Consider the following 13,384-nt stretch of genomic DNA (forward strand, 5'->3'; position numbering starts at 1 on the left):
GATTGGAGTCCACCTGTGGTAAATTCAATTGATTGGACATGATTGTCTATATAAGGTCCCACAGTTGATAGTGCATGTTAGAGAAAAAAACCAAGCCATGAGGTTGAAGGAATTGTCCGTAGAGCTCCAAGACAAGATTGTATCGAGGCACAGATCTGGGGAAGGGTACCAAAACATTTCTGCAGCATTGAAGGTCCCCAAGAACACAGTGGCCTCCATCATTCCTAAATGAAAGAAGTTTGAAACCACCAAGCCTCTTCCTAGAGCTGGCCGCCCGGCCAAACTGAGCAATCGGGGAGAAGGGCCTTGTTCAGGGAAGTGACCAAGAACCCGATTGTCACTCTGACAGGGCCCGGACTTGAACCCAATCGAACATCTCTGGAAAAACCTGGAAATAGCTGTGCAAAGACACTCTCGTCCTACCTGACAGAGCTTGAGATGATACGCAGAGAAGAATACAGGTGTGCCAAGCTTGTAGCATCATACCAAAGAAGGCTTGAGGCTGTAATCGCTGCCAAAGGTGCTTCAACAAAGTACTGAGTAAAGGGTCTGAATACTTATGTAAATTCTTATTCTTTATAAATTTGCTAAGATTTCTAAACTGTTTTTGCTTTGTCATTATGTGGTATTGTGTGAGTAGATTGATGAGGAATAAAAACAATTTAATCAATTTTAGAATAAGTCTAATGTAATTGTGGAAAAAGTCAAGGGGTCTGAATACTTTCTGAATGCACTGTAGATATCACGCATCTCGTTGCCACACCACATAAGAGGTTCAAGCAGTTTCCTCTCTTTCCCCCCTCCCCCTTTCTTTCCTCCCTGCCTGGTGCAGGTGGTTGTCCCGGGGTGTGGCAGAGCCAGAGGGGCAGCGGGAGCGGGAGGGGCGAGTCAGCTGGGCCGTGGGCGCCTGATTCCTACCAGACAGAGCCAGAGAGGGGCAGGGGACAGCCAGGCCTGCACTGTGTCCATAGACGGCCTCTCCACATCCACCACTGACGCGCAGCTCCGAAACTTGCTCAACTCAATCGGCCCCATCCAGGTAGGCCTTCTTTCCTTGTCTCCATCTGTATTTGCGTCTCAAATGGCATCCTAGAGTGCTCTACTTTAAATAAAAAATGCTATATATATTATTATTTTTTATATGTATTTTTTGAAGTAGGGCACTCTAGGGTGCCATTTGGGACGCTTACCCTACTCTCCCTCCATGCTTCTCTGCTCCACCGGTAGAAAGTCTTCTATGCTCCCGCTCATATTGGTGGATCCGATTGTGGTCTGCTAGCACCCTCTAGCTACAGAATGTAATATAACCACACCTGCCTCCCCCATCCACCCCTGCTCCCTCTTGTGGATGAGAGAAGCTTGCGATGGGGGTAGCAGCAACTGCTCAGTTCTAAACACGCCTGCTCTCCCCTTGTTCTGCTTATGCTGCCGCAGATGTTCAAAATGCTGCCCCAGCAGAGGAAAGCCATTGCCAAATTTCACAATCCCCAGCATGCCTTGAGTTTCCAAGTCAGCTTCAACAGGTAAATACACCACTTTGTTTCACTCTCACTATTTAAAACCCACAATCCTCTGTCACTACTCTGAAAATATAGTCCCCCCCCCAAAAAAAATCTATCATTATGAAAAGGGCTTACACCTAACACCAAATTAGAACGCTTACTCATCGATGCATCTTTCTTTTGGAACCACACAGGCATATGATAGATTTGTCCCATATTGATGTGTCACTGATTGATGTCTGAAGCGCGCGGTAGAGGGTGGCGGCGAGTGCCCAGTGCAGGACGTCACGCCTGACGCTCATGTGGCTTGGAGGCTCCGGTGTACAGCTCCTTCAGCTATATGTAACCACAGCCCTATGGAACACAAAGAACCTACACAGCACCCTCATCCTCCTCACAACAAGCACCCCCGACCGCCTTGCCTGCTGACTATCTACTGAGGAAAACGTCAACACAAAGCAGCATGTTTTGCTCATGTTTGAATTGCCGTTAAGGGGGAGGTTCAATGCCGGTTTCATATGACAAATATGTTTACGGTCGCTGGTCTGGACACTTGGACAGACGTGACTAGAGGGAAGATGCTGGATAGTCTGTTATTTTTCAAACTTTGACAGAAGAAATCTGAGATGAAAAAAGGTTTGAGTAAAAGGTTTGTGCATCGGGCACTAACGACAACAAGAAGTAGTGGTTGACACTGGATAATGGTTGCTCCCATCCTCAGCTCAGTTGTGAACACCATCTATATCAACGATTAGGGAAAAGATTTTAGGAGATTTAACTTGTACCTGGAGATTTTACACATTTTCTGAACAGGTGTTTTTGATTCAAGGCAAGCTGCTGATGTAGGTCTTGACTGAAAGAAACAGGTGTAGAATTGGTGCGAAGCTTGCCACTACATAGTTTCCTTTCTGGCAGTGCCATTTTCCTTCTACAGATGGCAGCATTTCATAATTATTGTGGTTTGGATGCGATGGGTTGACTTTTTGGGTAGAGCCCTTCCTCAAGTAGTGTTTCATTTCTGAGTAAATGGCACAGCCTAGTGGAGAATTTAAGCCATTTAAATAAAAAAAATCTGGTTTGAGGGTATGATTATGGTGATTCAAACTTGTACTTGCATCAGGTAACGATTCCAACGAGTTTTATTCAAATAGAATTTAGATTGATTAGCCATGCAAAATATAGGACGTTCTTAGCCTATTCCTAACACAATTTCACAGTTCTGTTCAAGAAAGCCGTTTTGCCTGGCCACCATGTCGTCACCTTTCACTTCTGGAGGAATACTAGGCTGGATGACATGGATAAATAGTGTGTGTTTGTTAGGTTTTCTCTACATTAAAGTTCATTGATGTTACGCGGAAAGACTGGTTTAATTGTCCTTATGATGCTAGTGTGTCCATTTTGACCGTTAGCGTTACTTGATCATTGGAAAAAGGTGTACTTTAATAGGGAGCCGTTAGTTTTGTCTTTTAACTGGGTAAACATGAATAGGGCTTCTACGCTTGTGTGATCTCGGAATCCGTTTTAGACTTTATTGACATTTTTGGGATGCGCTCAACTTTAGTTTTGTATATTGTTGGCATATTCTGATTTGATTGGTACATGTCAGGTTTAGTGGGTGTGTTCGCTCCATAGTAAATTGTCATTACAGTTCCATTTTAAAGGTTTATCAGTGTTTCCCTTAGAATTTGTTTTAGCAGTGGTGGCAACTGTCGCAGAAGGGGGGTGGGGGGGTCAGGCAAGGATCATAAAGGGGTTTATCTGGTGTTCGTGTTGGGGGGGGGCGTGATCATTGGCGTTGTCAGCCCGTTGGCGCAGCTTAATTCGATCCAGAATTGTCGGTGGGGAGACAAATGTACTGTTTCTCAGCTAAATTTCCTGCAATTCTATGTATTGCTTTTTGCCATGGCTGTGTTATGCTCACACATTATAACAAAAGCAATGGGTACACCAATCGGGGCCCATGGGTATGTGCCCGATGGGTAATCCAGCCAGGCCAAAAATACTCATAAATTCATAGGGCGAATCAAACATTTTAAATATATACTGTCTAGCCTTAATTTTGTGGATTTCTAGTTCTCAAAGATTATATTATTAAAAAATATATTTAAATTATAATTTCTAAGTACTTTGTCTGGTTTTTGTCATTTAAGTTTACACAAAACATTTTTCCATTCCACTTTTTGAAATATATATTTGGTGTGGCGGCAACAATTTAGCAGCACCAGTGCGCCGCTGTGAAATGAATACAGGGGAAACACTGGGTTTATGATTGTCATGCTACATTGGTATAATGATTCAAATGCTGAGTATGGTTGGTAGTTTTATAGTCTGTCAACAAAATCTTTTAAAGATTGATTGGAGAAAAAACTTTTTGAGGCGTCCAATTTTTGCAGGGTACAATTTCTACATTGCAGCAGATGTGTTTTAGTTGCCATAAATTTAGATTCAGTATTGGATTGCTGATATGATTATTGTTGGCCGGTACGTTCAGAAGATTTTTGATATGGGTCATTTAGAAACAGTTGGAAGTTTAGTTTTGTTTCTGATCATATAGAACTCTAACCTGAGCTAGAACTTTTAATTTAATAGTAAACTTTAATTTAATAATACATTTTACTTTGACTCAATAGTAAAACAAGGATACTGGTTTGTGGTTTTTGCATTAGGCCACATCTATGTTTTGCCAATCTATGTTTTTGTTGTTTAGAATTTTGATTAGAACACCAAGCTGCAAAAGGAAATCTCATACTTGATTTTTTTACTTAAAAAACTAATTTACAAACTCATTCTATACTGAGTGATTATCTAGATAATGAACGTATACACACACACATGCACACGCATGCATGCATACATACATACATCATTTTTTTTTTTTTATCATGGTGCATTTTATTTATTAATGATGGATTTCAGGTTTACTAAAACCTGGTATCTGGTGCAACAAATGCATATTTGTATCAGTGGACAACATAGTACCTTTCAGTATTGCTGGATCAAGGCTTGGTTAGGTTTTTATTTTATTTTGCTTCCAAAAGTGACCAACCTCCTATAATAAGAGATGAGAATAAAACAGTTGCGGTATAATTCCATGATTTAGTATAATTTAGTGCCAGTACCTGTTCCATTTGGGAAGGTGTGGGGGCAACCATTGTCAGTGTATTAGTAGTCATGTACATAACATCAAACAATTATAACTGTCACTGAATGTTTATCACTTTTCCAAACTTTTTGAGTTCTCATTATGTGCTTTGTTGTATCAAGTTAACCTTTTTATTTTTATATATACATCTATATGTAGATATAGATATGTGTGTGTGTGTGTGTGTCCAGACTTTCATTATTCTACATGTTTCATTTGTATGTAGAACAAAAACTTGAGAGCCTGGACCCTGTTTCTGTTTGTAGATATTTGAAGACGTTTTAAAGGGAAAATAAAATATGGCCTATATATACCATGAAAATATGGTTATGTGAAGCCGATTGAACTATTCTAGCCCGCAACTTTGTGTGTCTCATGTCTATTTGTCTTTACGGTGAGGTAGCTCAATTCGGATGCCAGCTGTCATTCATTGTAATTTAATATTTTTCTTAAGGTATTGGTTAGTTTTTATCCTCCCTGGTTATTGTCTCTTCCAGTATACTGACTCCCCTCCCTGTGTTGTTTCACCAAATCCTTTAACAATTTCCTGTTGCCCAATTCAACTTGGGAACTAGGTGTATGAGTAAGATTAGGTAACTTGTGCTTTTGAATGTAGGCTACATAGTTTGAATGTAGGCTACATAGTTTTAATGTAGGCTACATAGTTCCATTACATGGTAATTGGGTACGATCTGCCATTATTTCTGGCAATGAATCTTCTTCTTTTTTTGTTAAGTATTTGAGTATCTTTATTCATAGTGTATATATTCATAGTTTACATTTAATTACCCCCATCCTCCCCAACACACAGCACTGATAATGAATTATTTGAGATGCCATAGTATTAGCTGTCAGCATAAGGAGCAGAGGAAGACGCATGTGTTACCTAGCGGTTTCCTGTACTCCTTGGAAAGTCATAAAGGGGCTACATGTTACAATCGAGTCCAATTTTTAAGTTTTGTTTTGTCACTGTTCCCGTTTTGTGCTTTCTCTGACTCCACTGACTGAGGTTTTATTTTGTTATGTTAGATGTTTGAACTGGCTGCTTCTTTGCACGTTGTTCAATGTTTTTTGTGTTGAATTTAAATTTGAATCCTATGGATTTGAAAAGTATTGGCAATGCCATTTAAGTCGCATTAGTAAAAGACATGAAGGTTATGTCTTGTAACAGAGAACCAGGTTCATATTGGACCTATTTTTGTACCTTGTTTCTAAGGTGTTTATTGCCGTTGTACTTGCATGTACTTTATGATGAACGTTGTGCTTTTTGTGTCATCAGGTTTGGAGCACTCCACTTTAGCTGTTTTAATGTTGATGATTTTTTGGGGGAAAGCTGCACTAATTTAGGTTTTAAACAGGATGCTACATCTACTGATTTGACTGATCTGCTCACATCATCTAATTGTTTGCTATTGATTATTTTATCTTAAATGTCAATGGTTTTCTAAGATACAACTACTGTACGTGCTGCTTAAAATGTTAGCGTGGCCGTTGGGTTGAAGACGCGCCTGACGTTTAAAAGATTTCCGAACTTTGAAACTACTAACGTTTCTTATTCTTCACTTAGGTGTATTGGATGGGCTCCAGAAGCGCGTTGTTTTTTTTGCAGGACCACGGCTGAATATCCATAGTTGACTCCTTTCCTCTTCTTCTTTTTTTTATTTTTAGGTGTGATCCCGTGGACTGGCGCCTTGCCTCAATGCTAACACGGTTTGGTTGTTTGCAGGTCCTGTGAGAACACGATGGACTACTTTTTCCTCTTGATAATTCAGTTGATTTTGCAGCATGGTTTTGGGCCTCAAACCCAATTGGCCAGACTTGCGCTTCTTCCATCAACCCCTTTTCCTGTAACCCTATCCTCCCAACCTCCAAGGTTGGCATTGACTCAGTTGAGGTGTGTTGTTATTGTGGTTGTTGCTGCTCTTAACCCTCTGTATCAAGCAGGGGCCCTGCCTGGATTACCTTTGTTTGTTAGCCCAATGGATGGAGGTTAACATCTCTGTGACGACACCCGGGTTCACAGATCAGACACGCTTAAAGCCACACGCTTCCACTCCACCCAAGTCATGCCAGCTATGCTCGGCATTCAAATGTTTGGTTGGATCATAAAAAAGACACCACTGATTTCTTATACCGTGTACGGTGTGATATTGTCAAGCACTGAAAAAACTGACTTGAATTGTTGAAAATATACCAAAATGTATGTTTCACATTTGTGTTGAAAGAAATGTTGATCAATCAAGATTGTACAAACCAACGTTGTTCAAGAATGTCAGTGTTTGTCTGTGAAATGTTTGCTTGAGATGCCTTTGTAAACTGAGATGCAACATGTTGAAATATGCTATTATTTTTACAAAATATACAAGATACAATGTGCATTGTTGAATAATTAAGTGATTCCATACCTAAATAAACACCAATGTATTTTGTCTTTTGGTTTTCTTTAATTAACTTTGAAATTAAAAGAAGTGCGATTGATAAAAAAAAAAAAAAAAGTATTTCACCTTTATTTAACCAGGTGAAATATCGCAGTGCGATTGATGCCTAGTATGACGCGCTAACTATAGGTAGAAACAAATTATGCTCAAGTCATTCTTACGATAATAAAAGTATGCCTATGTACAGTTAAAGTCGGAAGTTTACATACACCTTAGCCAAATACATTTAAACTCTGTTTTTCCTAGTTAAAATTCCCTGCCTTAGGTCAGTTAGGATCACCACTTTATTTTAAGAATGTCAGAATAATAGTAGTTATTTATTTCAGCTTTTATTTATTTCATCACATTCCCAGTGGGTCAGAAGTTTACATACACTCAATTAGTATTTTGTAGAATTGCCTTTAAATTGTTTAACTTGGGTCAAATGTAGCCTTCCACAAGCTTCCCACAATAAGTTGGGTGAATTTTGCCCCGTTCCTCCTGACAGAGCTGGTGTAACTGAGTCAGGATTATAGGCCTCCTTGCTCGCACACGCTTTTTCAGTCCTGCCCACACATTTTCTATAGGATTGAGGTCAGGGCTTTGTGATGGCCACTCCAATATCTTGACTTTGTTGTCCTAAAGCCATTTTGCCACAACTTTGGAAGTATGCTTGGGGTCATTGTCCATATGGAAGACCCATTTGCGACCAAGCTTTAACTTCCTGACTGATGTCTTGAGATGTTGCTTCAATATATCCACATAATTTCCTGCCTCATGACGCCATCTATTTTGTGAAGTGCACCAGTCCCTCAAGCAGCAAAGCACCCCACAACATGATGCTGCCACCCTCGTGCTTCACGGTTGAGATGGTGTTTTTCGGCTTGCACGCATCCCCATTTTTCCTCCAAACATAACGATGGTCATTATGGCCAAACAGTTCTATTTTTGTTTCATCAGACCAGAGGACATTTCTCAAAAAAGTACGATCTTTGTCCCCATGTGCAGTTGCAAATCATAGTCTGGCTTTTTTATGGAGGTTTTGGAGCAGTGGCTTCTTCCTTGCTGAGCGGCCTTTCAGGTTATGTCGATATAGGACTCGTTTTACAGATACCTTTGTACCTGTTTCCTCCAGCATCTTCACAAGGTCTTTTGCTGCTGTTCTGGGATTGATTTGCACTTTTTGCACCAAAGTACGTTTATCTCTAGGAGGCAGAACGCATCTCCTTCCTGAGCGGTATGACAGCTGCGTGGTCCCGTGGTGTTTATACTTGCGTACTATTGTTTGTACAGATGAACGTGGTACCTTCAGGTGTTTGGAAATTGCTCCCAAGGATGAACCAGACTTGTGGAGGTCCACCATTTTTTTTCCTGAGGTCTTGGTTGATTTCTTTTGATTTTCCCATGATGTCAAGCAAAGGGACAGAGTTTGAAGGTCGGCCTTGACATACATCCACAGGTGGTACTCCCAATGACTCAAATTATGTCAATTAGCCTATCAGAAGCTTCTATATCAATAACATCATTTTCTGGAATTTTCTAAGCTGTTTAAAGGCAGTCAACTTAGTGTATGTAAACTTCTGACCCACTGGAATTGTGATACAGTGAATTATAAGTGAAATAATCTGTAAACAGTTGTTGGAAAAATTACATGTCATGCACAAAGTAGATGTCCTAACTGACTTGCCAAAACTATAGTTTGTTAACAAGAAATTTGTGCAGTAGTTAAATGAGTTTTTATGACTCCAACCTAAGTGTATGTAAACTTCTGACTTCAACTGTAAATTGCTTTGAACATTTGGAGTTATGTACTCATGCACATGTGCTCTTTGAGGAAGAGCCTGTGTTGCTTTTTCCATCTTACTACCAACCAGTTACAGTGTTGCAGACACACCTACTTGTTGTTGGTGACAGCAGATGCAATACATCAAAAGTTTACACCAAATAAATGATGCAAACTTCCATTTTCAACGTGACCCGCTAAGAAACCAATTTGTGTTTTTCAAAATGCCAGATGACTACTCATGTTTGCAAATGTCCCCGATTGTTGAAATGGTTGTTCAAACTGCAGAAGTCAAACATGAGGCCCCCACAGGGATTAGCGAGAGCTTTATTTACCTGCTCTGCGGAATGCTTTCTCTCAGCCGCTTTTGTATCTGCCAGAGACCCAAGGTCAACGCTCTGGAGGAGACGTGCCGCTTTGTCTCCCAAGTTTCCACCTCACAATATCAACAACAATACACAATGTAGGTGACTCTAGAGAAGGAAGTGGAATTCCTAGTCGTGTTGCAACAGTGTTCAGACTTCAGAAACCTTGCAGTGGCCCTACCTCTTTTTGAGACTTGGGGGGGGGGGGGGGGGGGGGGGGAATTTACTCTGTACTTCTAGTCTTCGTTTGCTCTTACACTCTGCTCAGTATAAGATGTAGAGAGCTACTCAGTAGTTCAGCATTAAACATTGACCAACCTTCAACCATACCTTGGCTCTGTAGACCTTTTTATCACAGTTCGTTCATATAATAGGTCAATAATCCTACCGCAATCTATTCAAGAGAGTGAAGCCTAAGTCTTAGTATTTGTGATCGGTCGGCCTCTGAAAGTCATCATTCCTTGTTTACCTTTCGACAACACACTATATGAAGGGGGTATACATAAAACCGTTGAATGTTGCAGTATCATTCATAACACGTGAATTCAACATCATTTATAAGGAGTATTCAAAATGAGTCCCCTCAAATTAAACTCGATTCATCCATTTTACAACTGAAATGTGTGTTCTTAGTGTCACAGTACCCAACCTTCTGAGAAACTATTCACCCAGCATGTTGGGAGAAGCACAAGGTCAGCCTTAAGGGCATTACCCTTGTAACAGTTTTGAGGGTTAAATGAATTGCTAAAGGCCACAATGGCTGTAGGGGAGGGCACCAGCGCTGGGTGTATCTTTTAAATACACTAAACAAAAAAATAAACAACATACAAACATGTCAAAGATTTTAGTGACTTACAGTTCATATAAGGAAATCAGTCAATTGAAATAAATGAATTCGGCCCTAATCTATGGATGTCATATGACTGGGAATATAGTCATAGATACCTTTTTTTTAAACTAAGGGGTGTGGATCAGAAAACCAGTCAGTATCTGGTGTGACCACCATTTGCCTCATGCAGCGTGACACATTTCCTTCACATAGAGTTGATCAGGCTGTTGATTGTGGCTGTGCGAAGCTGGTGGATATTGACGGGAACTGGAACACACTGTCGTACACGTAGATCCAGAGCATCCCAAACATACTCAATGGTGACAAGTATGGTGAGTATGCAGGCCATGGAAGAACTTTTCAGCTTCCAGGAATTGTGAACAGATCCTTGCGACATGGGGGCTGTTCATTATCAGGGCATGGCGGCGGTTGAATGGCACGATATTAGGCTTCAGGATCTCGTCACGATATCTTAGTGCATATAAATTGCCATCAATAAAATGCAATTGTGTTCGTTGTCTGTAGCTTATGCATGCAGATGAGCTTCCCTGAGATGGTTTCTGACAGTTTTTGCTGAAATTCTTCAGTTGTGCAAACCCACAGTTTCATCAGCTGTCCTGGTGGCTGGTCTCAGACGATCCCGTAGGTGAAGAAGCCGGATGTGGAGGTCCTGGGCTGGCGTGGTTACACGTGGTCTGCTGTTGTGAGGCCGGTTGGACATACTGCCAAATTCTCTAAAACAACGTTGGAGGCGGCTTATGGTAGAGAAATGTACAATTACTTCTCTGGCAAAACTTCTTGTGGACATTCCTGCAGTCAGTATGCCAATTGCACGCTCCCTCAAAACTTGACATCTGTGGCATTGTGTTGTGTGACAAAACTGCACATTTTAGAGTGGCCTTTTATTGTCTCCAGCACAAGGTGCACTTGTGTAATGATCATGCTGTTTAATCAGCATCTTGATATGCCACACCTGTCAGGTGGATGGATTATCTTGGCAAAGGAGAAATGCTCACTAACAGGGATGTGAACACATTTGTGCACAAAATCTGAGCTAAATAGCTTTTTGTGTGTATGAAACATTTCGAGGATCTTTAATTTCAGCTCATGAAACATTGGACCAACACTTTACATGTTGTGTTTATATTTTTGTTCAGTGTAAATATTTAAATATACAAGCTAGCTGTGCTTGATTGAGCTTGCCTGGCCCAATGGAATAGTCCCAAAAGTGAAAACCCCACCTGACCATCTGGCACTTCAGGCAGGCTCATGGGAAAGCTCACTGTATTTGAAAGATTTTTTATACTATTGAACTGGATGCCTGAGCAATTGTTTGTCATTGAAATGTGGTGCTAAGCAATCTTAACTGAGACCTGAAGACTTGTACTAGATCCACAAACGAATGCTTAGCCCTAGACTTTAGCTGCCATTGTGGTGCGCAGAAGACCCAGGCTTTAACCCACCCAACCAGTAACACCAATAACCATTTGGCTTACTCCCACCAGATTTTTCTACTAACATAACTTTTTGTATTAGAATCAAAACTGAGTTTTATTTTGAAGACCACTTATGAATGAATAAATGTGTTATGAATGCTACTGCAACATACATAAAGGTGTTATAAATGCCTTATGCATACCCCCTTCATGTAAAGTGTTAACTACCTTTTACCTGGGGTGTGTATTTGATGTATACAGTCCTTTTGGAAAGTATTCAGACCCCTTGACTTTTTCCACATTTTGTTACGTTACAGCCTTATTCTTTTTTTTGTCCTTGAGTGGCTGGGCCATTCAAAGACTTGTCCCGAAGCCACTCCTGCGTTGTCTTGGCTGTGTGCGCTCTGGAGCAGGTTTTCATCAAGGTTCTTGCTGTACTTTGCACCGTTCCATCTTTCCCTCCATCCTGACTAGTCTCCCAGTCCCTGCCGCTTAAAAACATCACCACCGCATGATGCTGCCACAACCATGCTTCACCGTAGGGATGGTGCCAGTTTTTCTTTAGATGTGACGCTTGACATTCAGGCCAAAGAGTTCAATATTGGTTTCATCAGACCAGAGAATCTTGTTTCTAATGGTCTGAGAGTCCTTTAGGTGCCTTTTGGCAAACTCCAAGCGGGCTGTCGTGTTCCTTTTAGTGAGGAGTGGCTTACATCTGGCCACTCTACCATAAAGGCCTGATTGGTGGAGTGCTGCAGAGATGGTTGTCTTTCTGGAAGGTTCTCCCATCTCCACAGAGTAACTCTGGAGCTCTGTCAGAGCGACCATCCCTGACCAAGAACCTTCTCCCCCGATTGCTCAGTTTGGCCAGGCAGCCAGCTCTAGGAAGAGTCTTGGTGGTTCCAATCTTCTTCCATTTAAGAATGATGGAGGCCATTGTGTTCTTGGGGACCTTCTATGCTGTAGAAATGTTTTGGTACTCTTCCCAAGAGCTGTGCCTCAACACAATCCTGTCTCGGAGCTCTACAGACAATTCCTTCGTCCTCATGGCTTGGTTTTTGCTCTGACATGCACTGTCAACTGTGGGACCTTATATAGACAGGTGTGTGCCTTTCCAAATCATGTCCAATCATTTGAATTTACCACAGGTGGACTCCAATCAAGTTGTAGAAACATCTCAAGGATAAGAAATAGAAACAGGATGCACCTGAGCTCAATTTTGATTCTCATAGCAAAGGGTCTGAACATGTATGTAAATAAGGTATTTCTGTTTTTAATTTTTAATACATTTTCTGAAATAAAAACAGTTTTTGCTTTGTCATTATGGAGTATTGTGTGTAGATTGATGAGTGAAAAAATGTATTTAATCAATTTTAGAATAAGGCTGTAATGTAACAAAATGTGGAAAAAGTCAAGAGGTCTGAATACTTTCCGAATGCACTGTGTGTCAAATAAATGGAATATTTTATGTGTCCAATACCATTGCACCACTTTCCCAGCCAGAGCCTTTTACAGAACACGACGAAACATTTAGCATCAGCAATCTCATCAACAGTATAGTCGTCTGGGACATCCTACCAATTGACCAAAAGTTGTGTTCCTATTATTGCTGCTGGTCCATTTTGGCTAGTCACTTCTTAATTGGAAGATTAAAGAATGTTCAGACAATTGCACCCTAGATAGAACCTAAGTCATGGGTGTTGATGCTTGTGTCCCCCTCTTGCTCTTGAGTAAGGAAACATGTTAAGTGCCTCAACCACATGGTGTCGCACTTCTACATGTTAACAGATTGACTTGATGCCGCCGTTTTCACTTGGTTGAGTTAAAATCACATAGATTTGATGTGTGTCGATAATCGAATGGGTCATGATGACCAGAACACAGACGTTCAATAGATTTAGGCCGACAAG

General features: G+C 40.9%; 1 protein-coding gene across 3 annotated transcripts in view; it reads left to right on the forward strand.

Moving 5' to 3' along the window:
- LOC120051173 (RNA-binding protein 33-like) overlaps positions 1 to 7,073 on the forward strand; it is a 58,374-nt gene extending 51,301 nt beyond the window's left edge. For all 3 annotated transcript variants that reach the window (XM_038997893.1, XM_038997895.1, XM_038997894.1), the window contains exons 17-19: positions 833 to 1,039; positions 1,435 to 1,523; positions 1,697 to 7,073. In XM_038997893.1, the coding sequence (XP_038853821.1) occupies positions 833 to 1,039; positions 1,435 to 1,523; positions 1,697 to 1,745 (345 nt within the window). In that variant the 3' untranslated portion in view covers positions 1,746 to 7,073. The remainder of the gene's footprint in view (positions 1 to 832; positions 1,040 to 1,434; positions 1,524 to 1,696) is intronic.
- The last annotated feature ends 6,311 nt before the right edge of the window (positions 7,074 to 13,384 follow it).

Source organism: Salvelinus namaycush, chromosome 7 (assembly GCF_016432855.1).
Source record: "Salvelinus namaycush isolate Seneca chromosome 7, SaNama_1.0, whole genome shotgun sequence".
Taxonomy (NCBI): domain Eukaryota; kingdom Metazoa; phylum Chordata; class Actinopteri; order Salmoniformes; family Salmonidae; genus Salvelinus; species Salvelinus namaycush.